The 27,422-nt window shown below is 42.7% G+C and overlaps 2 protein-coding genes across 12 annotated transcripts; both read left to right on the forward strand.

Moving 5' to 3' along the window:
* The first annotated feature begins 1,907 nt into the window (after positions 1–1,907).
* On the forward strand, positions 1,908–17,342 carry ZNF502 (zinc finger protein 502). Of its 2 annotated transcripts, none has more exons than XM_003982131.6 (3): positions 1,908–2,057; positions 12,344–12,457; positions 12,957–17,342. In XM_003982131.6, exons 2-3 carry the CDS (start codon positions 12,403–12,405, stop codon positions 14,528–14,530), a joined length of 1,629 nt encoding a protein of 542 aa, XP_003982180.1. In that variant the 5' UTR covers positions 1,908–2,057; positions 12,344–12,402; the 3' UTR covers positions 14,531–17,342. The 2 variants fall into 2 exon arrangements, with proteins under 2 accessions (XP_003982180.1, XP_019675887.1); XM_019820328.3 differs by lacking the exon at positions 1,908–2,057 and adding an exon at positions 2,066–2,719.
* Positions 17,343–18,310: 968 nt separating this feature from the next.
* On the forward strand, positions 18,311–26,489 carry ZNF501 (zinc finger protein 501). Of its 10 annotated transcripts, none has more exons than XM_045048963.1 (4): positions 18,311–20,516; positions 21,474–21,626; positions 21,934–22,008; positions 24,393–26,489. In XM_045048963.1, exon 4 carries the CDS (start codon positions 24,856–24,858, stop codon positions 25,642–25,644), a length of 789 nt encoding a protein of 262 aa, XP_044904898.1. In that variant the 5' UTR covers positions 18,311–20,516; positions 21,474–21,626; positions 21,934–22,008; positions 24,393–24,855; the 3' UTR covers positions 25,645–26,489. The 10 variants fall into 10 exon arrangements, with proteins under 10 accessions (XP_044904898.1, XP_044904912.1, XP_044904906.1 ...); XM_045048977.1 differs by having other exon boundaries at positions 24,502–26,489; XM_045048971.1 differs by having other exon boundaries at positions 18,311–20,400.
* The last annotated feature ends 933 nt before the right edge of the window (positions 26,490–27,422 follow it).

The raw sequence follows: 27,422 nt of genomic DNA on the forward strand, positions 1-27,422 counted from the left end.
CTTTATGGGCACCATGTAGTGTTTGTCATGATATCTTTGCTAAAACGGTGATCATTGGATCTAAAGTTTGTGTATATAGTTCTGGCCCCTTTAAAGCAATGTAAAGAAAAAGGAGACGATCTAGACGGGGGCAACTTAAATCATGGAAAGGGGAGGGGATTGTCTGCTGTGACCTTCAAAGGGCACTGGGTTTGGAGCCTGAAGTTCTAGCCTTCTAAGCCGATTCTTTAACTTACAGTCTGTGTGATATTGGTTGCATCAGACTCTCTTAGCCTGTTTTTCTTGATGGTAAATTGGGCATAGAGTGTTAGAGAGAAAGGGAGATAGAGACATTGGGTAAGCAACTGTGAATGGTAACAGTGGTTGCATCTTGCATAGAAAAACAAGACATCTTTATGGCATATTCTTCATGTAGTCTCTATTGAAGGGTGGTTAAATATGATTTACCAGGAGTTTCTAATTTCCCCAGGGGAAGTAACATTAACCTATTTAGAACATGTGCTGTAGGTAATCTGGAGGAAGAAAGTTGATTTTCCATGAGTTTTATCTCTCAGATATAAGAAATATACATCTATGTGGAGTAACTACTTCATGAAACTTATTGGAACATAAACTATAACCATCTATCCTATCTCCTATAACTCTGGTGATGCTGAACTTGAAACTCTTGTGTTGGTGCTCCTCAAAAATGACATGATTTTGAGTGATCTATTTATGTTTAGAGATGAGACTCCAGGTGGATCAGTATCAGTAATGAAGGGGGAGTTCCTCAGCTCAAGAAAGAAATCTGATTCTGGTGGCTTAGTCAGTCATTCACCAAATATCTACTGAGTGCCAAGTGTGTGTCAGCCACTGTTCTAGATGTGGTTAGACAGAGTAAGAGAGAAAAGGTTCCCGTGTTCACAAAGCTTACATCCTATTGAAGGGGACCACAGTTTGGATAGACTGAGGTGAGTAGATGGGAATATGCCAGCTAGATGATCCTTTTGGATGTTCAAAAACTTGTTTTCTGGATTTAAGCTATGATAGTCACATTTTTCTCAATTTCTCAAAATGCAATTAATCTGAACTTTACTTTTTGTATTTGATTAATGGATTCAACACATATTTATTGAATACCTCCTCTGCCAGATACTGCTAAACACTGTGATATGATGGTAAGTAATAGCTCCACATTAACTGGGTAGAGTTGTACAGAAGATGAATTGGGTTCTTCATAGTTGCCTGTGAGGGGAATGTTACCTGTGTTTATCTCCCTAATAACGTGTGAAAGTGGACCAGTGTGTGGATTTAGGAAGCCAGCTAGAGCTGGAATTACTCATGGGGTGATAATGGAGTGTAAACACTAGTGAAGGTCAAGTAAAGATTTGAACTGGGTCTTGAAGAACCAGTACAAATTGAATGGGGGAGGTAGCAGAGAGTAAGTAGAAGGGAGGGAGACTATCCCAGAGGGGCAAATCCTGGAATAGAGATCCAGTGTCAGGAACAGACCGGAGATTTCAGGGTGCCAATGGGAAGTCATTTATGATAGAAAAGAGAATGTGAATGATAACAGAATAAGAGATATTGCTGGGTGAGGTCAGTGTGTGGGGGCCTAGATTGGGAATCTATTATTCTAACTAATGGATCATTCGAGGTTCTTAATCAGGGGCTGTTTTTAGCAGATGAATAGACTAGCGCCTTGCTGAGACGGCCCCTTCCGACTCCTACCCAGCACTCTTTCCAACCCTCACGACCCCATCTACAGTCGGCCTGAGGGATGAAGTGGTCACTGTGTTCCGGGCAGAGGTAGTCTTTAACGGGACATCAGGGACTCGGCTGTGTTTTGGAGGGAAACCAGGCCCGAATCGCTGCCTTCGAGCACGCCATCGAGATGCTCCTCCCGCTTCCTAGAGGGGCAGCGGAAGGATGCTCCCGACCAGGGGCGAGGAGCCGCTGGTGACGCACTACCGGCCGCGCCACTGCTTTTCCGGCCTGGCGGGTAAACCTGCTCCCTGGGCTGGCGCGCACCTGTGGGACAGTAGTTGCCGCCCCGCGGGGAGCCCCCGGACCTCACGGTGAGCTGGCGGGGCCTTCGGGAGGGGAAAGGAGCGGCGCCGGGCGCCCTCGGCTGGGGCGGCGGGCCGAGGCTTCTGTAGAAAGCCTGTCCCGACCCCCATCTCCCCCCAGATTGCTGCCTGCGCGTGCGGCCCGGAACTCCCAGCGGCCTCGGCACCGGGCCCTGCACGGAGCAGAAGTCTAAGAACATGGTGGAGGGAATGAACGAATGAGTGATGACTGAGTGATGGGTAGATAGGTGATCAAGAGCTAGGACCCGTGTTCGGAAGCGAAGTCCCGGGGCTCAGAGTTCTCCGGCTGGGTACCAGCTACTCCCACCCCCCCGCCATGAATCCTGCAGCTCAGAAACATTTTTAGGGACCGTCGTAATAGGAAAAGGCGGTAGTGTAAAGCGCACCAGGTGGCTAGTCTCGAGTCTCTGAGTCATAATTTTTGAGGCTACAGAGGCTGTTTCTTGATGTATAAAGTTGGACTTTCCAGTAGTCAGTTGACAGCATGTATGCGATAGCACATATGGAAACGTCAGTGTCTGGCTACAAAATTTTACTCTCCGTTACTTGTCGAACATGATCCAGAACTCAGGGGCGGGGCTACAGAATGAGTGACGTTGGAGCCTGCCGTCTGCGAAGATGCAGCCAGTCTAGCGCTGGAAGATAGAGATGTGAGCGGATTTTTGTGATAATATTTTAAACTACACTTATTAACACTTAACATGTATCAGGCACTGTTCGAAGCAGTTGTGCTAATTTATTTGACCTAAACCGCAGTGTATTATCTGTAGTTCTTAATAAGCATGTTGAGATAGGGAAAGACTAGATGACTGTCTAAGGACACATTGCTACTAAGTGACCCAAGGTGCAGAAGAGAGATCGACTGTGCTGCTGCAGCCTGCATGAGTAGGTTACTTTTGGCCAACCGACAAATCCAAGAAGGGCTTCAGAGAGGAGTACAGTTAAGTGGGGCCTTATTGAGGGAACTGTCGCTTCAAATTCATCAAAAACCCCGCCTGGCTTGCCCATAATCCTTTCTGGCTAATTAGTGAGAGGTAAGGAGGTGGCATCGAGGAGAGAGCTTATAGGGTAAGCAAATACTTAATCCTGTATTACTTTTAACAGGATTAAGCTATTAAAAGTTTCTTTCCTTTTTACCCTTCACCACAATACCTGTCTCTTCCCCAAAACCTGGATTCAGATCCTTTTATCATCTTAAAATCATTGACAGTCAGATTATTCTACACTAGGCATTGGTGGAGACACCTGTACATTCCTTTCTGGGAAATTTATAGGCAAGGGGTTAGTAGACCATGGCCCACAGGTCAAATTTGGTCTGTCACCTGTTTCTGTAAAAAAAAAAAAAAAAAAAAAAAAAAAGTCTTCTGAAACACAGCCGAGTTCATTTGTTTATATATTGTCTAGTTCTGTTTTTAAGCTACAAAGGCAAAGTTGAATAGCTATGACAGAGACCGACCATATAGCCCATGAAGCCTAAAATACTTAGTTTTCTAGCCCTTTATAGAAAATATTTGCAGTTTGATATGAACTGCTGACAGTTCAGATGACCCACGCTTGGAGGAGAGGGTTGACACCAAGATGTCTTTTCTTCTCCGTAGATTTTAGTATCAAACATGATAATGCTTGACCCCTGTGGAATGCCTGCCATGTGGAAGAAGACATCTTTATAAATGTTTTATATGAACTAACTCATTTAGTTAAGGCTTCACAGAATGTTAAAGCTGAATGGATTCATGGATGTTATCTGTTTTGTCAGTTTTGTCAGATAAATAGCTCGTCCTTTAGGCCCATTCACATGGGCTGTGACAGCAGTTTCTGATTCCCAGTTCAGTTCACTTTAATCTTTCTCTGAACAAGAGGCCAATACCATACCCATTTGGTCTGGCATTTTGATGTTGTTGTTTTGGTTTCTGTTTTTTTTTGGTTGTGAAACCTGTGAGCAAGAACTGTCATTTTTGTTTTATGTGATTGTTTCTCTCACCGTCAAAATAATTCATGCTTGTTGTAGGGAAAGTGAAATATATAGAAGAGTATAAAGGACAAAGGAAAGTAACACATTAAATGACCTAGGGATCAGTGTGTTAACATTTTGGTGGATTTTCTTCTGTTCTTTGTATTTTGTATATATCTGTGTATTAATAATAGTTTCTGTTTATTGGATGTTTACTTAGTGCTGGTATATGTATGCATATTTTTTATTTTAATGTTTTGCATTCTGGGTTTTTTAAATTTTTAAAAAATGTTTATTTAATTTTGAGAGAGAAACAGAGCACGAGTGGGGGAGGGGCAGAGAGAGAGGGAGACACAGAATCTGAAGTAGGCTCCAGGCTCTGAGCTGTCAGCACAGAACCCAACTCAGGGCCCGAACCCACAAACTGTGAGATTATGACCTGAGCTGAAGTCAGACGCTTAACCGACTGAGCCACCCAGGTGCCCCCCAAAATGATCTTTTTAAGGTCTTTTCTTCCAGAGTGTAGCTCTTATATTAACAACCATTACATCTATATATCAAGACTGATGGTTCCAATTAGTCAGTGAGGTCCAGGTTTTTGAGAGCTGTTAATATGTCCTTGAGCCATTACTGTAGCAGAGTTAAAAGGTGTACCTTTGAAGTTTTAGATTGAGGTTATCAGTTTCATTCATGAGCGAAGGCAGGAGTCCTGAGAATCATATGCTGTATTCCTCTGCAGATTCATTCACTGAAAGGTTCTCCAGTTCCCATACACAAAAGTTTATGAAGTTGCCAGATTCTGCTTCTCTGCCCTCACCCCATTTCAGAACAATAACCACTGAGAATCAGTCTTCCTCTGTAACCATTGAGAACCAGATATTGTAATAAGCATTTAGGAATTTTGTAGTGAACAAGACAAACAACCCCTTGACTTCATGACACCTAAGAGACCAGCAGAGCGAATACAACAAAATCAAGCAGGCATTTAGATAATTTTTCTAAAATCAAATTTATGTAGTTTTCTCTTGTTCCTTTTTTAAAAGTTAAAACAAATTTTTAAAAATTTTTTTTTTCAACGTGTTTTATTTTTTATTTTTGGGACAGAGAGAGACAGAGCATGGACAGGGGAGGGGCAGAGAGAGAGGGAGACACAGAATCGGAAACAGGCTCTAGGCTCCGAGTCATCAGCCCAGAGCCCGACGCGGGGCTCGAACTCACGGACCGCAAGATCGTGACCTGGCTGAAGTCGGACGCTTAACCGACTGCGCCACCCAGGCGCCCCATAAAACAAATTTTTTTAAATGTTTTGAGAGACAGGGCACGAGTGGGGGAGGGGCAGAGAACAAGGGAGACACAGAATCTGAAGCAGGCTCCAGGCTCTGAGCTGTCAGCACAGAGCCTGATGCGGGGCGCGAACTCACAAACTGTGAGATCGTGACCTGAACTGAAGTTGGACGCTTAACCAAAGAAGCCACCCAGGTGTTCCCCTTTTTAAAAAGTTTTAAATATTAATTTCGGTATTGTTAACACAGAGTATTCTATTTCAGTGTACAATAGAGTGATTGAACAATTCCATACATTACTCAGTGCTCATCGTGATAAGTGTACCTTTTTTAAAAAATATATTCATTGTTGAGATAGTGGGAGAGCATGAGTCAGGGAGGGTCAGAGAGAGAGAGAGAGAGAGACAGACAGACAGACAGACAGACAGACAGACAGAAAGAATCCAAAGCAGGCTCCAGGCTCTGAGCTGTCAGCCCAGAGCCTGATGCGGATCTCAAACCCACAAACCATGAGATCATGATCTGAGCCAAAGTTGGACGATTAACTGATTGAGCCACCCAGGCATCCTGATAAATGTACTCTTTAATGCTTATCACCTATTTCACCCATCCCCCTCCCATCAGCCCTCTGGGAACCATCAGTTTGTTCTCTGTGGTTAAGAGTCTTTTTCTTGGTTTAGCTCTCTCTTTTTTCTTTGCTCATTTTTAAAACATGTTTATTTATTTATTTTTGAGGGAGGGAAGGAGAAGGGTAGAGAGAGAAAGAGAGACTCTAAAGCAGGCTCTGTACTGTCAGTGCAGAGCCCGATGTGGGGTTGATCCCACGAACTGTGAGATCATGACCTGATCTGAAATCAAGAGTGGGATGCTCAACCAACTGAGCCACCCAGGTGTCCCTCGTTTGTTAAATTCCACATGAGTGAAATCATATGCTATTTGTCTTTCTCTGACTTATTAAACTTAACATACTGTCTAGCTCTATGTTGTTGCAGATGGCAAGATTTTATTTTTTTATGGCTGAGTAATATTCCATTGTGTATATATACAACATCTTTATCCATTCATCTACTGATGGACACTTAAGCGGCTTCCATTATTTGGCTATTGTAAATAATGCTGCAATAAACATAGGGGTGCATGTATCACTTTGAATTAGTGTTTTTGTGTTTTTTGGGTAAATACCTAGTAGTATAATTACTGGATCATAGAGTAATTCTATTTTTAACTTTTTGAGGAACCTCCATTCTGTTCCCACAGTGGCTGCACCCGTTTCCATTCCCACCAACAGTGCACGAGGGTTTCTTTTTCTCCACATTGTCTTCAACGTTTGTTTCTTGTGTTTCCGATTTTTGGTTTTGTATTCTCCTATTTCAACGTACTATGTTTTCTCATGAATATTCTTTGAAAATAGGACTTTTAAGAGTTATAAAATCTATCATATCGATATGCCATCAATGTTTATTCGCCTGTTGTTTTACAATTATATTAACAGTGTGATCTTTGTACTTAAATTTCTGTGCCTATCGCTAATTATATTTTTTCCCCTTTTTCTCTGATTATTGAAGCTGTTTATTCCTACAGGACTACTTTAAAACATTACACAAAGATAGGTCTTAAGACAAAAGTTTACCATAATCGTATTCTTCAGAGATGATCATGGTTAACAATTTGATATATATTCTTAGAGATTTAAGTTAGTTTTTAAAAAAGAAAGCAAGATGTAGATAATAGGGGAGATTTGGGAAGTAGAAGGGAAAATCATTCATAATATACCATATTACCATAGTGATTGATGTTTAATTTTCCTCCTTGACTTTATTCATATGCACATTTTAACGTATATGCATGATATTATTATGTACTTAAAAATTTTATATCCTGCATGTTTTTCATTTATATAGAGCATATTTTTCCAAATGATCACATATTTTCATTTTTAATTATTTTAATGTCTATATAATTGCCACCACGTGGAAGTACCATGATTTGCTAAGCATCAGTGTCCGTTAGTAGAAAGATTGTGTTTTCCAACAACATTGCAGGGTATCTTTTTTTTTTTTTAATGTTTATTTATTTCTGAGACAGAGAGAGACAGAGCATGAATGGGGGAGGGACAGAGACAGAGAAGGGGGACACACAGAATCCGAAACAGGCTCCAGGCTCTGAACTGACAGCACAGAGCCTGACGTGGGGCTCGAACCCACAGACCTCGACATCATGACCTGAGCTGAAGCCTGACGCTCAACTGACTGAGCCACCCAGGCACCCCCCCCTTTTTTTTCACAGGTAACAAAAGAATACAGCTTTTTTCTTCTTTGAGAAGTTCCTTCTTTCTGAGAAAGTTCTTTTTCTTTTTTTAATCTTTGTTTATTTTTGAGAGAGAGAAGGAGTGCAAGCAGGGGAGGAACAGAGAAGGAGACACAGAATCCGAAGCAGGCTCCAGGCTTTGGGCTGTCAGAACAGAGCTGGAGGCGGGCATCAAACTCACAAACTGCGAGTTCATGACTTGAGCCAAGGTGGGACGCTTAACAGACTGAGCCACGGAGAGGCGCCCTGAGAGAGTTCTATTAGTAGAATTACTATTCTACTATTTGAAGAATATAGGCGTTTTATAGGCATACTGATGACTCTAAGGACCTTCTGAGATACATTGTATATACTTAGTGAGTATTCTTTATTTAAAAAAATTTTTTTAAATGTATATTTATTTATTTATTTTAACATTTATTTATTTTTTAGACAGAGAGAGAGCATGAACAGGGGAGGGTCAGAGAAAGAGGGAGACACAGAATCTGAAACAGGCTCCAGGCTCTGAGCTGTCAGCACAGAGCCCGACGCGGGCTCAAACCCATGGACCGCGAGATCATAACCTGAGCCGAAGTCGGATGCTTAACCGACTGAGCCACCCAGGCGCCCCTAATGTTTATTTATTTTTGAGAGAGACAGAGACAAAATGCAAGTGGGGTAGGGCAGAGAGAGAGAGAGGGAGACACAGAATCTGAAGCGGGCTCCAGGCTCTGAGCTATCAGCACAGAGCCTGACGTGGGGCTCAATCTCACGAGCTGCAAGATCATGACCTGAGCCGAAGTCGGACGCTCAACTGACCGAGCCACCCAGGCGCCCCAGATAGTGAATATTCTTATCTGAGTTCCTATACCCACAAAATGGTGATCCTGTATTCCAACCGCAACTTAGCCTACAACTTTAAGACCTGATGTATATTGCCAAAGTATCTCTAGGAGAATGGTACTAGTTTACGTTCCCATTGCTGGTATATGAGAAGCTCTTTCCCCATACCTTTGCCAGTCTTTTTTTTTTTTAAACATTTATTTTTATTTTTTGAGAGACATAGAGACAGAGCGTGAGTGGGGGAGCGGCAGAGAGAGAGAGAGGGAGTCACAGATTCTGAAGCAGGCTCCAGGCCCTGAGCTGTCAGCACAGAACCCTACCCGGGGCTCAAACTCACGACCCATGAGATCACGATCTGAGCCAAAGTGGGATGCTTAGCCAACTGAGCCACCCAGATGCCCCTGCCAGTCTTGACTTTTAGCACTAAAAAGAAAATTTCCAATTTGACCTAAAAATAGATTCTTTATTCTTTTCAATTTCTTTGATTACCACCAAGATGGAATTTTGTTTTGATAGGTTTATTGGCCTTTTGTTATTTATTTATTTATTTATTTATTTATTTATTTATTTATTTATTTATTGTCTTTTATAATTTTTGCTCTGTGTTATAGTTCCCATATTTTTTATGAGTTCATCTTTTTTCCTTACTCATTAATAAGAAGTCTTTTATCCATTAGGTCCATCTACTCCTTGATGTATAAATCAAAAGTACTTATCCCAGATTTTGTCTTTTGATTTTATTTGTATTTTGGATATAGAGATTGTTGCTTTTCTGTGACCAGATTTATCAAGTTTTGTCCCTTGTGGTTTGTGTTTTTTTGCATAATGCTTAGAAAAGTCTTCTCTAATCCTAAAGTCAGTCATTTCTTAATATTTTGTGGTTTCACTTTTTGTATGTAACCCTTTAATCAGTTTAGATTTATTTTGGTATATGGTGTGAGGTAGGAATCTTACTAAATGTTTTTTTCCAGGTAAGCAACAGTTGCAACATAATTCATAAGTAATCAATTTTGTATGACTAGAAATGCCAATTTTCTCATATATTAAATTCTTTTATTTATTTCTCTTTGGGGATTAGGAATCTCTAAAATCAAAAGCCAGAGTTAAACTTCCTTTTATTTTTATTTTATTTTAAAAAATTTTTAATGTTTATTTCAGAGAGAGAGAGAGACAGAATGTAAGCAGGGGAGGGGCAGAGAGAGAGGGAGACACAGAATCTGAGGCAGGGTCCAGGCTCTGAGCTGTCAGCACAGAGCCTGATGCAGGGCTTGAGCTCACGAACTATGAGATCATGACCTGAGCCAAAGTCGGACACTTAACCGACTGAGCCACCCAGGCACCCCAAACTTCCTTTTAAATATGTAAACTCATTGTTGAGGTTTTCCTAGACACACTCATTTGTTGGTTTTATCTGTTACTCCCAGGATGTTAATTACTCTCTTTATGACACTTCTGTATTCCAGATATGTAAGTCTAGTTTCTACTTGGATATTTGAAAACTAAACGTATCTTCTTTCTCTCCAGACTAGTGTTCCCATTGTCTCTAAAGGTCACTGTCATCACTCAAGCCCTAAACTGGCAAATTATCTTGACTTCTCCCTCACCCTTACACCTCTCCTAAATATTCATCCAGTCCTGTCGATTTTGTCTTTTAGTTGGTCCAGTCTCTTTACTGGACTGCTGAAACAACCTCCCATGGAAGCTTCCAGCCTTCATCTTGCCTCTCCACCTTCCACCGTTCATACACAGTTTTCCTCTGTGCTATGGGCAGAAGGATGTGTGGGTTTTTTTTTTTTTAAACGTTTATTTATTTAAAAAAATTTTTTTTAATGTTTATTTTTTGAGAGAGAGCATGAGCAGGGGAGGGGCAGAGAGAGAGAGGGAGACACAGAATCCGAAGCAGGCTCCAGGCTCTGAGCCGTCAGCACAGAGCCCGACGCAGGGCTCGAACTCACGGACTGTGAGATCATGACCTGAGTTGAAGTCAGACGCTTAACCAACTGAGCCACCCAGGTGCCCCAGTGTTTACTTATTTTTGAGAGAGAAAGAGAGAGTGCAAGTGGGAATGGGCAGAGAGGAGCGAGACGCAGAGTCTGAAGCAGGCTCCAGGCTCTGTCTGTCAATACAGAGCCTAATGCGGAGCTCGAACTCATGAACTCTGAGATTGTGACTGGAGCTGAAGTCAGACACTTAACTGTCTGAGCCACCCAGGTGCCCCAGGATATGTTTTTTGTTTAAACAGTAGATATACTCATGTTACTTTTTGCCCCCAAACCTTTTCATATTCCTTTTGTGGCTTTCTACTCACTTTCAGGTAAATTCCTTAAAATGTTTTTCAGGGTTGGATTTGATCTGGCTTTTTCTTGCCTCAGGCTTCATGTCTTATTTTTGTGCTTAATAATTTGTCTTACTGGATCTCTTTTTCATTTTTCCAAAGTACTGAGCAGGATTCCTTTTGTGTATCGTTTCATATCTCTGGTATATTCTCTTCTGTCCTTACCTGTCTCATTCCTTTTTATCTCTTTTTCAGCGAGGCTTTCTTTCCCAGACTACATCAGGGCCCCTCTGCTCTACATTCCAGCATCTCATATTTCTACTTTTGTAATTCCCATAATTGTAACTACACTTTAACGTCTTTGTCCGGCTGTAATGTAAGTTCTGGGTAGGTCGGGGCACGTCTGACTTTTTCTTCACTGTTTACCTCTGATTGTACTGAAACCCCACTCTACTTCATGGTTCTCTATAGGATTGTGTTGTGGGTTCTTTCTATGCCCCTCTTATAGAATAGGATCAGGAAATCCCAGATAGACTCCTCTTAAACCTTTAAAATTTAGCACAGAGCCACAGGCTTTGGATGAGAATACCACAGTACCAGCCTTATGTATTTCAGTAGACTTGTGTTTTGAGCACTCGGTTATGGTAAAATCATCTCTCTGTCTTCCTTTTTCCTTGAAATAACGCTGCAGATTCTTCTTTTCACTTCAGGATTATATGGGGAGACATTTTTGGATGAACAGTTGTGATTAAATATTACAAACATGAGAAACTCTGTACTATTTTTGCAATTTTTTTTTCTTTTTTTTTATTAAAAAAAATTTTTTTTCAACGTTTTTATTTATTTTGGGGACAGAGAGAGGCAGAGCATGAACGGGGGAGGGGCAGAGAGAGAGGGAGACACAGAATCGGAAACAGGCTCCAGGCTCCGAGCCATCAGCCCAGAGCCCGACGCGGGGCTCGAACTCACGGACTGCGAGATCGTGACCTGGCTGAAGTCAGACGCTTAACCGACTGCGCCACCCAGGCGCCCCTAAGTGAAAAATTATTTCACAATTTAAATGAATTTTTTTCCCTTTTAAACTGCAGCCTGCGCTCTTCGTGTTGAGCTGTGCCTGAAGAGAAACTGTTTAGTTGATCTGACCTCTAGAAGAAAGGGCAATCAGCATACTTTCAAGTCGTACAAATAGAGTTCCCTCACTACTGTCCAGCTCCATAGCATATAGTGGAGATGAGTGGATCAGACTTTAAAGCATTAGCTTTACTGTGAGGCCATTTCCCTGTGCAACTTTTGATTATATGGACTTTTTATATGGATTGTTGTATATAAAGACAGGGCACTAATTAACGTGAATACTTCCATCCACTTCATAGGTATCGTTCTGATTTATTCATCCAGCGCTTGAGTGTTTGCTAATGTGTCAGTCTGGCCGTCACTTTTTATACAGCTGACCAATGGAATTTGTGAAGCTGGAAGGCTGGAAGCCCACTGCGATTTGTGCTGATGCAGTCACTCTGCTATCTAGACATTTTGTGTCAGTTAGTAGATAGTGTTCCTAGGCAACCGTTCTTTCTCATTTTCCTGTTTACTGGGACAGTGATATCCCCTCCCCCACCTTTTTTCCCCCTATGAGCAGGGCTCCCAGTTTTCCAACTCTGAAGTGTTTTCCTATCAAAGCAAAGAGAAGATTCGTGGATGTTGAATATGCAAGGAGCTGACGAGCAAGAGCTCGGAAGAGAGGTTTGTCCAGGTGAGTGAGCAAAAGGGAAAACCAGGGGGACAGACAGCGGGACTTTGGACATTGTATAAGAGAAAGTGACCGAAGCTCAGGAAGGAAGATTACCCTGTGTTTTAGGGATGCTGGGGGGACATTGGGGAAGATGTGGGTGAGCGTCTCCTGGGACCAACTTTCCCCAGTACTCATTTTGTCTCCTTCCCAGCATTCTCTTGTCCATTTGCCCATGGTCCACTCTGAATACAAACCACGCCCTGATCTTCATCGTTTTCCCTGTATTTCTACTGTCTCTGGTTCTCTCACTTCCTCTTCTGTGGGGCACCTTATTAATGGTGGTCACCTTACCCTAACACAGATCTCTTCCACCACTTGTAATTGAATTACTTGCTCTACTTGCTTTTATCGGCCCTTACTTATATGCCATTATTGATCACGTCAGAATTAGGCCCCTGTAACTTCAGGGGCTTCCCCTCTGGCCTGCACAAGAGATATTCACTCTGATGTCTTCTTTCAGATTTGATGAGCAAGTCTGTTCCAGAGCAGGATGTCTCTGAAATTGATTCACCAGGGATAGTAGCAAAGAGATTACAAGACGATGCATACCAGGATTCTACATTTGGAGAAAAATACACATGTGAGAGCATGAAGGAAAACCCTTCTGGAGAGGTTCCTGGACCATGTCTTTTCAAAGAAGGAGGTTTTGGGGGAATAACTTTTATCCACAAGGAAGCATCTCCTGAAATGATTAGCCAAGAATATAATTTTGAGAGAAGCTTACTTTTGACTTCAAGCTTTGTTACACATCTCAGGGTTTCTACACAAGAGAGCCTACATCAGTGGGAGACAAGTAGCATACACACCAATGAGATTTCAGACCAGAGTAAATGTCCAACCCTCTCTACACAGAAAAAGCCTTGGGAATGTAACGAATGTGGAAAAACTTTTACTCAGAGCTCATCCCTTACCCAGCATCAGAGGACTCATACTGGAGAGAGGCCCTATGCGTGTGAGGAATGTGGGAAAGCCTTTAGTCGTAGCTCCTTCCTTGTTCAACATCAAAGAATTCACACTGGAGTAAAACCATATGGATGTGAGCAGTGTGGGAAAACATTTCGGTGTCGGTCGTTTCTTACTCAGCATCAGAGAATCCATACTGGAGAGAAACCTTACAAATGTAACGAATGTGGGAATTCCTTCCGCAACCATTCACATCTCACTGAACATCAGCGAATTCACACTGGAGAGAAACCTTACAAATGTAATCGATGTGGGAAGGCATTTAATCAGAACACACACCTCATTCATCATCAGAGGATTCACACTGGTGAGAAACCTTATTTATGCAATGAATGTGGCTCTTCTTTTCGTAAACACTCAAATCTTACACAACACCAGAGAATTCACACTGGGGAAAAACCCCATAAATGCGATGAATGTGGGAAAACTTTTCAAACAAAGGCAAACCTCTCTCAGCATCAGAGAATTCATACTGGAGAGAAACCCTATAAATGTAAGGAATGTGGCAAAGCCTTTTGTCAGAGCCCATCCCTTATTAAACACCAGCGAATTCATACTGGAGAAAAGCCTTATAAGTGTAAGGAATGTGGCAAAGCGTTTACTCAGAGCACCCCACTCACTAAACATCAGAGAATTCATACAGGGGAGAGACCCTACAAATGCAGTGAATGTGGTAAAGCCTTCATTCAGAGCATTTGCCTCATTCGGCATCAGAGAAGTCACACTGGAGAAAAACCCTATAAGTGCAATGAATGTGGGAAGGGCTTTAATCAGAATACCTGCCTCACTCAGCATATGAGAATTCATACTGGAGAGAAGCCCTATAAATGTAAAGAATGTGGGAAAGCCTTTGCTCATAGCTCATCTCTTACTGAACATCATAGAACACACACTGGTGAGAAGCTCTATAAATGTAGCGAGTGCGAGAAAACTTTCCGCAAGTATGCACACCTTAGTGAACATTACAGAATTCACACTGGTGAGAAGCCTTATGAATGCATTGAATGTGGAAAATTCTTCAGACATAGTTCAGTCCTTTTCAGACATCAGAAACTTCACAATGGTGAATAACCCTGGCATTCAGGTTATGACAGCTTCTCTAGAAATAGTGACTAGGAATCTGGCTGGGGCCGGGAGGGCAGGTACATTTCCTGGAGGGAGCACCGACTGTTACACTCAGAAGAGTATTTCCAGTTACGGAGGCGGGAGCTTGGAGAATGCAGAGCCTACAGCTGGGCATCTGGGAATTCAGGGTAGAAAGGAAGTTCCCTGCTTTTCAGATGAATCTTTGCTGCTTGTCACTTCTCCTTGAGACTTTCACACCTTGAGGTGCTATTGTTTAGTTAGCACTTGTGTTTCCCTTACTGCACTCCTGCCCCACCTTCCCAGTTTGTGACCTGTGTTCTCTGGCCAGTAGGCTGAGGTGCTTTCCCAAACATTCAGTGTGAAAGTGGCAAGAGTTCTGAGGTAGTGCTAAGTAGCCTCCAGGTATCTGAGGCTGCTTTCAACATGCGATCTGTAGACGTGGTCTCATGAAGGAGAGGCGGAAATAAGGGAAAACAAAGAATCCTTATTCATTCAACAAATAAGGGGGTATGTGGCAAGCACTGGGCTTATGTCTACAGATATGTTAGTGAAGAAGGCTTTTCTTGGGGTGAGGGAGATCTTTTCTGATTCTTTCAAGATGGAAGGCAATTTGGGGCTAAAGTGGAAGTAGGAGGTCAAGAGAAACTTATCTTGAGCGATGCCAGTTTGGAAAGGGAGTCAGATCTGCTCAGAGGGCCAGGAAGAGGAAGGTCCAACCTTTGTCCCAGAGGAACACTGACTTACCCAGGAGGGACATAGTATGTGCTAGGCTGCTGGTGCTGAGGGACAACGTCCAAACAACCGTTAATGGGTGTTTAGGGAGGGGAAACCATTGGTGATAAAGACAGCCTTTTAGGTTGGCTGGATTCAGGGCTGCCGGACCAGTCCTTAAGAGAATGTTGGTTATTGTAGCGGGGAGGGCTAGGTATCATTTAATTATGCCATTGGTAGCTATAAACAGATTAGTTAGGTTTCAGGTGTTTCCATTTTTATTGGCACTATCTTATTCTTGGATATTTTACCCTTCCCTGCAGGTTAGGTGTAATTAGGGAAACACTGTCATGGGATAAATTTGGAAAGTGTTCTAGAGAGAATTACCTCTTTTTCAAATCCTTGAATGTTGAGACAGCACAGTTAGCCACTGACTATGATGGTATTTTATTCTTTTAAGAGAGAAGGCATGTTTTTTTCCTTTATTTCCTTACTCCCTTTCATGTTCTTCACTGCTACCCAGAGCTTGAGCTCTGAGAGATGAGGTGAGGATAGCCGTTGTCTGGTATTTGGAAGAGTTTCTATGCTCTGAAGTTTATACAGTTTCAAAAATAATGACTGTTAAAACAAAGTCAGTTGATTCTGGAGTGGTTGGTTACTTAGAACTCAGTATTAATTTTTTTCCAGAGCAACTGTCTTATAAGTAGTGGTTTGAGCTATTAGTTACCACGAATAGGAACGTGGCAGAAATATCACTCTTTTCCTCTCTAGCTGTGAAGAGTATATTTTCAAAACCTGCCACAGGGCAACTAATAATTGAGTAAATCAATGCTTTATGGACAAAAATAACCCTGTTAAAACTTCATGTTCATGAAAAATTATATTATTGAAAGGAAATATTGATGTATTTGTACTAAGTGAAAATAACGCTAAAGAATTCATTGCTGGCACATAGTAAATGTGTAATAAATAATTGTTGAATTAATATATTTTAATCAAACTTTGCCCACCAGAAACTTTAGCAACTTCCTGGGTTATGTAGGTGTTTAGAATATTTATACACTACTATCTTTAGAGTCTTGAGATTAGAGAGAATTGGGAGAGTTTTCTTAAGGAAGAAATGGGAAATCTAAGGATGAGACATCTCCAACTTTTTGTTCGAAAGCTTTTTAGAAATAGAATAGACACAACTCTTTTTTAAAATGGTACCATTTTTTGGTACCATTTTCACTTCCTGGGAAAACAGGAAGGAAAGGAACTTGTCATCTTTCCACTCTCCTTATCCCATATTCTCACACTTGCAAATATTTGCTGCTGGCAAAATTCTCTCATTCGCAGGCCAACCATGTGCCTACTTACTCTAGCTTGGCCCCAAATCCTGGAAATGCCCCCTCTGTCAATCTTGTACTCAGTCTTCGTATCCAAGCAGCCACTGTATCCTGCTTACATCTCCTAAATCTCAAAGCCATTCCCATTGCTACTGCTTTAGTCCACTCCCCAGTTTATTTCCTAGACCATTTTCCTATTTTCCAGTCAGTCTTCCAGTTACCCCACTAGGCCGTCTTTCACATTTCTTCTTGATGGTCTTTGAAAGACACAACTAGCAGTGCTGCTGTTACCTCAGAATATTCTAGCCCCTTAAAAGGCACATAAGGCTCCTATGTTGGCCCATGCCTACATCATCATCCTCAGGTGCCATTCCCTGCATTGCATGCTGTTCCATTGTGCAAATTCCATGATTCCCCATCACTGCTGGACTCAACTTTGGCACCTTTTGCACATCCTGTTTTTATTGCCTCAATATCCTTCCTTCTGCTTGCCTGGGAAGCTCCCCTTTGTCACTTGTGAACGTGCTCATGCAACATCTCCTTTGAAGCTGTGTCTGGCCTCACATATTTTTTATTTGTGTATTTTAGATCTTCATTTTGTTTATCATGTTACATTGTAATGGCTTGTTTACAGATCTTTTCCCACTGAACTATCAGCTCTGTCAAAGCTGGGGCCATGTGATATTTATTCAGGTTTGTATCCACAGTCCCTGGAATTTAGAGTGTGTTCAGTAAATATTTGTTGAGCTACACTAAAACGTTGAGTCAGACATTTCTCCATGCCTCCCTGCCAGGCTATAACTTAGGTCCACAGTTACCAGCAGAAAGGAGGTGTGGTAAGTATAGGAGCGTGTCCATGAAGTATTTGTCAGGTGCGAGAACTCCAAACCTTTCCCCAAGATACAGATGGTGTGGTTGTATTAAGCAGAAGGTCTCTTAAGAGAAAGTAACCTTTTGTAGCAAAACCCCCCCAAAACTCCACTTTTTATAAATTCGTCATTTAAATGTCCCATCACAATTTAACCGAGTACTTTCAGACGTCATATTGATGTCAGGGTCAACCGGAAGAGAGAAATGCAGCTGTAGAAGCACAACCACTTCAGCTGGAATATCCCTGAAATAAGCAGGAGCTGAATAGTGATGCTGGCCTGGCAGGAGAGCGATCGAGCTTAGTAGCAATCCCAACCATGGAAGCGCTTCCCGAGCTCATGGCTTTCCTTGGCTCAGGATGATAAAGAGCTGGAATATGTTGCTTATTCTCAGTGTGCTGAAATGTAGTATGTGATTTCAGAAGGACATGGCATGAGGCCACATCAGATCCTCAAAACTAATAGAGACAACAGGTGGTTGGACTTGCCCAAGGTCACACCGCTAGTGTCATATGTGAAATTTAAATTCCTGTATCTTTTCTTGCTTTTCCTTCAGATTTCTCTTTATTGGTCATACTTCTGTTCCATGATGCCCCTTTAGTTGTTTATTATAGAGTTGACCACTTAGGGCTCCACTCTTGCCCTGCTTGTGAGGATGGGAGGAGCTTGTTTTTAGATTATATTTATTTTTAAAGTTTATTATTTTTTTTATTTTGAAAGACGGCACAAGTGGGGGAGGGGCAGCAAAGGAGAGGGACACAGAAAGGATCCCAAGCCGACTCTGCACTGCCAGCACACAGTCTAATGTAGGGCTTGAACCCACAAACCGTGAGATCATGACCTGAGCTGAAGTCGGATGCTCCACTGACTGAGCCACCTAGGTGTCCCTTAAGATTTTATTTTTTAAGTAATCTCTGTACCCAAGATGGGGCTTGAACTCACAATCCCAAGATCAGGAGTCACGTGCCCTACTGACTGAGACAGCTGGGTGCTCCTGGCAGCTCCTTTTAGATGAAAAAGCTTTTTTGCCCTCAGACCTTCCTGTGTGTGAGTGTGAGAAATAAAATGGTTTTGCATTTTGATTTTGCCTTTCTTCCTACATAATGCAGAAGTGTAGCTTTGACCCCAGGTGGCTTCGGTTTCACTCTCCTTCAGCTACTGGCCACCACAGGACTAAGGTCATTTTAGTTTCGTGGAATGGTTTTGGTGTCCACTTCCCCTCTCACCCCCTTCCATTTTCTACCTCTTTGAAGAAGCTCAGCCCAAATTATGTTAAACCCATTCATATTTCCAGTAAATTGCTTTGCCTAGGGTACCCCCCTCCAGTTAGTTGCCACACAGCAGAGCCAGCTGAGTTAGATTCTTTGAAGCCTAAAAGTTAAGGAAAAATGGTTTGGCTTAGGCTCTTTGGCCCGTGGGATGTCAGGGCTTGCAGGGGAAGAACTTGCTACCTGATTTCAAACATGTGCTGAGAATGTGACACTTGGCAAAAAGTAAGGGGAGCCCAACATTATTGTTCCCTGGCATGTCAGCTGGCAGTTCTACAAAGGGTTCTTTTTTAGCTGTACGTGGTTAGCGATGACCTTAGTACAGGGCATCTCCACTCCTAATTTCAGCCTCCTAAGGGGACTTCATTTTGGTAAAACAGCCAGGCTGGAAGTTTGAGCAGATAACTTCTCTGCTGCATGTCATTCATTTTTTTCAAGTGTTTAACCCCCTATGGATTAACCACTAGGGATATGGTGAGCAGACAGCCTTATTTTCCGGGGCTTGCAGATCAAACGCCTGGAAGTGGATCATGTGCCCTATTATCCTGCCTGAATGCGGATTAGGTGCCCTGCTGCCCTTCATCCCGGGAATACACTGTCAAGAGGTGCCTGTATGTGCAAGTACTTCCTGAAGGAGTCCTAGCAAGACCTGAAGTTTTGCAGCGGGGGGGACCGGGGCCTTGAGGGCTGGGAAGGTCCCTTGAAGCCAATGATAAACAAAGAGGGCTGCTGGGATCTGCAGAGCACGATGGGATGCACATTTACCGAACTCTTCTGAAGTGCCAGGAGGTCTTAGTAGTAACACATATTAACTCCATTTAATATTCATGATAACCTTATGAAATTTGGTACCACTATTCAATTTTAGAAGTCAGGAAACAGGGACAGAGAGGTAAATAAAGTAACTTGCCCAAGTTTACACGCTGAGAATCCGGGACTTAAGCTGAAAACAGACCTATTCTTTCGGCCAACTGTTGAACAAAGATCCTGAAGCAGAGGGTGTTTGGGGCTCCTGTGAGGAGGCCAATTTTCTGGCAGGTGAGAATGTAAGGAAGGCTGAAGCCCGCTTCGTGAAACCCTTGGGAAGACCTCCAAAAGGCAGTGACGTGGAAGAGTTTTTAGGAAGATAAATATGGCCAGGTTGCAGAATGAGTAATAAGAGCGCCTCGTTGGCCGGCCACCAGCCTCTCATCCTTCTGGTGTCCTTACAGTGGGAGGGAGCCTGGTGCGGTGGGTTTGCGGGCTGTTTCCGCAGCGGCGGCTCCCGAGTCGGGCTGAAGCCTGGCTCTGAGCCGGGGAGGAAGCAGCGAGAGGAAGCCGCTCCCGCCTTCCTAGAGAGGAGACCGCAGTGGTTCCGACCGGCGCGGGCTGCTGACGTCACGCCCGCCCGGCGTCCAGGCTGCCTGGGAGCGTCCCGACGCCGAGTGTCCAGACGTGTGGCGGGCGGTGCCGCGGACGGCACCGGGGGAGTTGAGTCGGCCGTGTCGGGCTGCGGTGATCTCGTCGCGGCCCCACTCTCCGAGCCGGGGCCGGCCCCCCGCAGCGCCTCTTCCCGGCGCGCGGGAACCTTTGGAGCGGGGGTCGGGCACCGCCAGCGGGGGCCAGCTTGCCCTGAAGAGGGAAAGGAGAAGGCTGTTCCAGAGGCCTGGTCTGGGAGTCGGGAGACCCGGGTTCCATTTGTATGTACTTGAGGGAGGAAGCGAACTTCTGGGTGCGTCGCTTTTCTGGTTTCCAGAAGCGAGTGCTGTTCCTTGCTTTTCCAGTTGGCAGAGTTGCGTGGGTTGAATGAGTATAGGTGAGAGTTTGCAATTTCCTTTAAGTTTTTATCCTCTAATAGCAACAAAATAGGTGCTATATGAAGACACGTTTAGCAGCAGGTCCTATTTGTTGAAGGCATTTTCCTAAATACTTCCATGTATTGACTAATTCATGCATCATCACAACCCTATTAAGTAGTTATTGTCAACGCCAGCCATGTAACCTTTGAAAACAGATCTCAGAAAGGTTAAGTAATTTACCCAAGATCTCTTGTCTAATAAATGGTAGAACAGGGATTCAAATCCAGAGGAGCCAATGGCATACTTCAAGTTTAGTGGAGGAAGACATTTTATCAGAGCATCAAACCAGTGGAAAGTGCTACAATAGAGCCATGTGAAATCCTTTGGGAATCTAGAGGAGAAAGGGCATTGCAAGTCAAAAGTTTTTCACCAACGAGAAGTGTACAGTTCACATTTTAGCTGAATATTAAAGTTGAGTAGCAGTTTGAATTCATTTGTTCAGTGTCAAATAGAAGGTGTTTGTGGATTGGGACCGATTAGACTGGTAACCAGATCCGCGCCTTTTGCTAGAGTGTTCTTTCCTTTCCATTCAGAGAGAGTTCTTAAAACCTTTCCTCTGAAGAGGGGTCCTGAACATCTTCTATAAGACTCCCCTAAAAGACTTCCCCTGTCCTTTCTTGGAGATTCTGCTTTACAGAGATGCAGTCTTATTTTCCTGAAATTCCTCTACTTTGGATTGTGGGAAGATAACTGTAGGGGAGTTTCCTTGCTGTTGACTCAGCCTCTTCTCAAGAAGAGCTGATCTCACTGTTTGATGCATAGTAACTGCTCAATCAGTATTTTCCAAGTAAATGAATTCAGTAAGCAGCCTCAACCACAGACGGACTGGACCTGAGGTTTTTGCTCTTTTCCCATCTGTTTTTAGAATCAAAGGATCACTGAATGTTTGTACTAGTTTTCCACTTTCCTTTCAGATACTAAAGCAAATCACAGATGAAACCAAGTGACTAGCTTCAGGTCATTGAACAAGTTAGTGGCAGAGCCCAGACGAGAACCAGGCCAGTGTTTGTTATAATGTCCTCTACTGTAGCCCCAGTTTTTGGCTTTTGAAGTCAACGGCTTTTCCAGTAGGTTTGGGCTGGGGGCGGAGGGGGGGGGGCGCTTCGGTTCCAACCTTATCTCCTGTGGAGGAATGTTTACCCCAGGATAGTCCTTAGGAGCACCTGCCCCCTTTCTTTGTGCACTGTCAGGTCTCTCAGAAGAGTACCCGCTTACTGATTTTTGTCATTGGTAATACTCTTTTCAGGAGAATAATGATATTCTTCATTCAGACTTAAAATAGTTATTTGGTTAGGGATGGGCTATTCCTGAGTTCCTCTGAATCCAGCAGCTGACAATTTCTGGGTGCTTTTTTCTCCTTCCTCCATGCCTTAGATTTCTGCCCTCCCTCAAGAGAAGGTTCCAGGAGACAAACCAGTGTCGCTTGTGTTCCTAACAGCTTATCTCTGGGTAAGTGAAATCGAAAGAGCCCACGATGGGTTGTTACGGGGGTGCTCATTCAGAAGTGGTGGCGGACCTACAGTGGGACCCACCAGTGACCACCACACCTGAACGCTGCAGACTGAAAACACAGAACCACCCTGAAATGGGCCCACCTTATTCCAATCAGAGTGAGTGCGGCCCGTTATGGAAGCAGACAATGAAGTAACTGGCTACAGGACAGATCAGAGAATGTACTAATTGTATATCACATGTACTTAAACTGTAGCAAGAGTAGCTACCCCTTCTGCAGTTATCTGGTGGAACATCTGGCAGCTTCACTGAACTGCTTGGTATAATGCCTTAATGGTGTACCAGTGAGAAAACTGGTGGTATATTACTGGAAGACCCATCACAAAGGCGATTTAAGTGTCTCCTCAGGGAATATGAATGGGCTCCCGGCTCTGTTTGGCACAAGAGTCTAAGTAATAGCAACTTCTGTTCTTGTGCATCAGAAGGCAAGATGGAGCCTGGGATCTGTTAAATTCAGTAAGAAAAGCACGCTGTGAACTGGATTCATAGGTTATGGGAACTCTATGAATAGGTTGTGACTATGGTCTGAAGGATTCAGTGTAGTTTAATATGTATGCATAATATATGTACACATGCATATGCCTAGAAGAAAGGTCATCAAAAAACCAACTGTATTTTCACTAGGTGGTGGGATTTCAAGTAATTTCCTTTGTGGACTGTTTTAGAATGAGCGTACATTGTTTGTATCTGTAATAAACAAAACGAAACAAAACTTTTTGAGACAATAAAAATAAAGGCAAGAAAAGTGTGGTTAGAGTTTGGGTGTTATGTTTCACTATTGAAACCATATGGGGTTAATTTTTGTATACAGCATATCTATACTGGAAGTTTATACAGAAGATAAAGATGATACAGTCAGGAAAAATATTCAATATATTTAACCACCAGTGTGGTACAGTAATGCCCAATCAGATCAGTCTCTGATTTTATACAATTTGTGCAGAGATCCCAGTGTGTCCCAACTCTCAGCCCCAGTAGATCCGTATGGACCAAGAAAAAATGATCCTGAAGACACATCTTTACTGGGAAAAAAATGAATAAATAAAAGCAAATAGCAGAGCAGCAGAACCTATAGAACAATTTTATTTATGCAGAAAGAAGCAAATGGTATGTGTATAAAAATATATAGAAAAAAGACTGAATGAATCTACCTCCAAACTTGATAATCTCTGGGAAGGGACTGGGTTTGTTTGGGTAGGGTGGGCGGTGATAAAAAATGACTAATTTATCCTACATACTTTTATATTATTTGAGTATTTTAAAGTGAGGATATATTCATATGTAACTTATATTTAAAAATTGAAATAAAAAGCGGCCTCAGAGAAGAAGAATGTGTCAGTGTCTTCAGCACCATCCAGGGAGGAGGTTGCTAATGTGAGGCACATGAATATCTGTTCTCAGAGTCTGTGCCCTTATTCAGAGCATCGGGATTTCAAAGTCTGATGCCATTAAGATCATCTAAATACTTCTCTTGCTCCAGTTCTAAGGAGTGTCCTGATGACAATGATTTGGTTCCCATGCAGTTTTTCTGTAGTGGAGAGAATGTGTCAACTAGCTGGACATGCAGCATATCAATTTCTCATTATAGATGAGCAAAGTGACTTTGTTTTCTGTATCATCTTGTGAATTTGATTAGTATACATCATATTCTGAAGCACTTTAAAGTGTCACAGGTGAGGCTGGGTTCTGGACCATGATGATATAGTCAAGTTACTGTCTAATGGGAATCTCTTCCCCAAGGACCACCCCTATCCTAATTTTTCTCTAAACAAAACACTGATATCTTACTTGCTTTCAGTAAGCAAGGCTCTAGTTTTTAAACCTAAAGATCTTCCAGTTAGACACAGGGGAGAGCTACAGATGCTGAGTTTTGGAGAGAGAAGTCCAAAGAGACACCTATCAAGGTGAGTGAATAGGAAGGATTGGGATGATGGACCCGGTAAAAGTAACAACCTGGAATACCTTTGAAATCTTAAAAGAGAAACTCTAATTGTCACTAGACAATGATGTAAACTTGTACTTTTCTCAAGCAGCACGAGCAAGACATTGCTTATAGGTATCCTAAGGAAATGGAATTACTTTTCATCTGTTTTTTGAGGAGTAGAGACCATAGGTAGGTAGTACTTTTCCCTAACGGTTTACCCAAGATTAGAATACTTATCCTTTTCACATTCTACTATTTATCACTCTGCATCATCTTAAATTACCTGGATTAATTTTTAGTACTTGAGTGTTTCAGAATCAATCACGATAGGGAATTGTATAGATTTCCCAAGATATGTCACTACTTAATCTCTTCTATTATCTAATCTTCTCCCCAGGTTATTGTGATCTGTATATATTATTGAGAAGAGGATAAAATCAAGATTCTACAATGCAGGTCCCTTGTTCTGCACAGAGGACATCTTCCTTCATGATTTTTTTTTTCAGGCAAGAAGACCAAGCCTGATGTAACAAACAGTGTTAAGTGACTTGTGGAAGATGACGAGGATGTCGAGGGTCAGGGAACCTGGTCATCAGGGGTTTACAATCGGAGAAGGTAACGATACATGCCGGACAAGGAAGAGGAGGGGCATCCTGCAGGAATGCCTGGGAGTACAGTACATGCACACATACACACAGAACATTCCCAGGACAGTGTTACTGTAACCATAGTCATCTTTGAGAAAGTACCTTGTAAGTATCATGAACTTGAGAGACAGTTTCCTGTAAACTGCACCTATTGGACAGACGTTCCTTGAGTGCGTTACAAGCAGCACAAATGCCCACCAAATTTCACTGCAAATGAACCATCAGAAACTTAACATGCAGAAGAAGCCTTCAAGGTGTAGTGAATGTGGGAAATTCTTTACTCAGAGATCGTCTCTTACTCAGCACCAGAGGATTCACACGGGAGAGAAGCCCTATGTATGTAGTGAATGTGGAACTTGTTTCCGTAAACAGTCAAATCTTACTCAACATTTGAGAATTCACACAGGAGAGAAACCTTATAAATGTAATGAATGTGAGAAAGCCTTTCAAACAAAAGCAATCCTTGTTCAGCATCTGAGAATTCATACTGGAGAGAAACCCTATAAGTGCACTGAATGTGGCAAAGCTTTTTGTCAGAGCCCTTCCCTTATCAAACATCTGCGCATTCATACTGGAGAGAAACCTTATAAATGCACTGAATGTGGCAAAGCCTTCAGTCAGAGCATTTGCCTTACTCGTCATCAGAGAAGTCACTCTGGAGTTAAACCTTATAAGTGTAATGAATGTGGGAAAGCCTTTAATCAGAGTGCATGCCTCATGCAGCATCAGAGAATTCACTCAGGAGAGAAGCCCTACACATGTACTGAATGTGGCAAAGCCTTCACTCAGAACTCTTCCCTTGTTGAACATGAGAGAACTCACACTGGAGAGAAACTTTATAAGTGTAGTGAGTGTGAAAAAACTTTCCGCAAGCAAGCACACCTTAGTGAACATTACAGAATCCATACTGGAGAAAAACCTTATGAGTGTGTTGAATGTGGGAAATCCTTCAGGCACAGCTCAGCACTTGTTCGACACCAGAGGCTTCATGCTGGAGAATAAAACTTGGGATATAAACCATGTGGAAAGATTTGTATGAAAATGCCACCCCCCACCTCCAAATTCTTAGATATTGAAGACTAAGTCTTCAGCTGGGATGAATGTTCTATATGTTGAGCAAGAGGCAGTGTGTCCTGAAAGTTAAGAAAATAGATCAGAATTAGATAGTCTTTTTTTTTTCAACGTTTATTTTATTTTTGGGACAGAGAGAAACAGAGCATGAACGGGGGAGGGGCAGAGAGAGAGGGAGACACAGAATCGGAAACAGGCTCCAGGCTCCGAGCCATCAGCCCAGAGCCTGACGCGGGGCTTGAACTCACGGACCGCGAGATCGTGACCTGGCTGAAGTCGGACGCTTAACCGACTGCGCCACCCAGGCGCCCCGAATTAGATAGTCTTGAGTTTGATGCCTTCTCTGCCACATAATGGGTGTACGACCTGATTCTGAGCCTGCTTTCCCCATCCTCAAAAGAATAATGACGATATTTACTAGGGTTATCTTTAAAACTTTTTTTTTAACGTTTATTTATTTTTGAGACAGAGAGAGACAGAGCATGAACGGGGGAGGCTCAGAGAGGGAGACACAGAATCTGAAACAGGCTCCAGGCTCTGAGCTGTCAGCACAGAGCCCGACACGGGGCTCGAACTCACGGACCGCGAGATCATGACCTGAGCCGAAGTCGGCCGCTTAACCGACTGAGCCACCCAGGCGCCCCTACTAGGGTTATCTTGAGAATAAAATGAGTTGTATGTAATAAATAACTTCCATTAATTGGTTTTGAGTTATAGATGTTCCAAAAATATTTAAATCTGGCTACTGAAAACAAGCAATGTTCAGCATTACCGTTTTTGGTTCTTGATGTACTTTCAGTGTTTATTTTTGCGAGAGAGAGAGAAAGAGAGAGAGCGAGCGCATGTGCAAGTGGGGGAAGGGCAGAGGGACACACAGAATCCAAAGCAGGCTCCAGGCTCTGAGCTGTCAGCACACTTGGGGCTTGAACTCACAAACTGAGAACATGACCTGAGCTGAAGTCAGATGCTGAACCGACTGAGCCACCCCGGCACCCCTCAGTATATTTTTTAAGAGCATTCTTGATTTCATTTTTTTTTTTTTTTTGTAATCTCTATACTCAACGTGGAGTTCAAACTCATAACCCCAAGACCAAGAGTCATGTGCTTTTCTGACTGAGCCAGTCGGGTGCCCCTTAACATTCTTGAAATTGGGCTATGATTTCATGCTTTATCTACAGAAGGTTATTTAAACTATGTCTAGATTTAAATAGGAGAATACAATATAAGACTACCCTTGGGAAAACTCAGATTTAGAGAAAAAAGAAATTATTGGTATTTGAGTGGACATTGTGCAGTGGATTTCTGGGTCCCCTGAAGCGCCTTCTTTAGATTTTGTTACCCTCACTATTGGACCTTATGTCACTGTAAGCTCTAGACTTCTCTTTTCCGTGAAAAGGAAAGCCTTGCTGACTCTAACTGAATAAAAACTCGTGTTGTGGGACTTTTGTTTGGTTGGGGAGTGGTGAGGAGAAGTTCTGTGAAAATAAAGAGGGGTGGAAATAGCATGTTGATTACTATGTGGATGTGCTTGCTTGGAATTTGTGAGACTGAATAAAGAAAACCTCATTTAAAATGGGAGTTGGGAGGCCAGAAGGGGGAGCTCACACATACCACACCTCACACCTCGCACCTCGCAGAACCAAAAGAAAGAGCCACACCTTGCATTCCTAACGGGGAAGAAGCCTACTCTACTAATCCCCGCCCAGGGA

The sequence above is a fragment of the Felis catus genome, chromosome A2 (assembly GCF_018350175.1).
Source record: "Felis catus isolate Fca126 chromosome A2, F.catus_Fca126_mat1.0, whole genome shotgun sequence".
In the NCBI taxonomy this organism is placed as follows: domain Eukaryota; kingdom Metazoa; phylum Chordata; class Mammalia; order Carnivora; family Felidae; genus Felis; species Felis catus.

Excerpts from the sequence above, each read along its gene's own strand:
- ZNF502 (XM_003982131.6), top strand. The coding sequence starts at position 12,403 with ATGTTGAATATGCAAGGAGCTGACGAGCAAGAGCTCGGAAGAGAGGTT. Across the intron at positions 12,458-12,956 it reads CGGAAGAGAGGTTTGTCCAG|ATTTGATGAGCAAGTCTGTT; the intron begins GTGAGTGAGCAA and ends GTCTTCTTTCAG.
- ZNF501 (XM_045048963.1), top strand. The coding sequence starts at position 24,856 with ATGAACCATCAGAAACTTAACATGCAGAAGAAGCCTTCAAGGTGTAGT.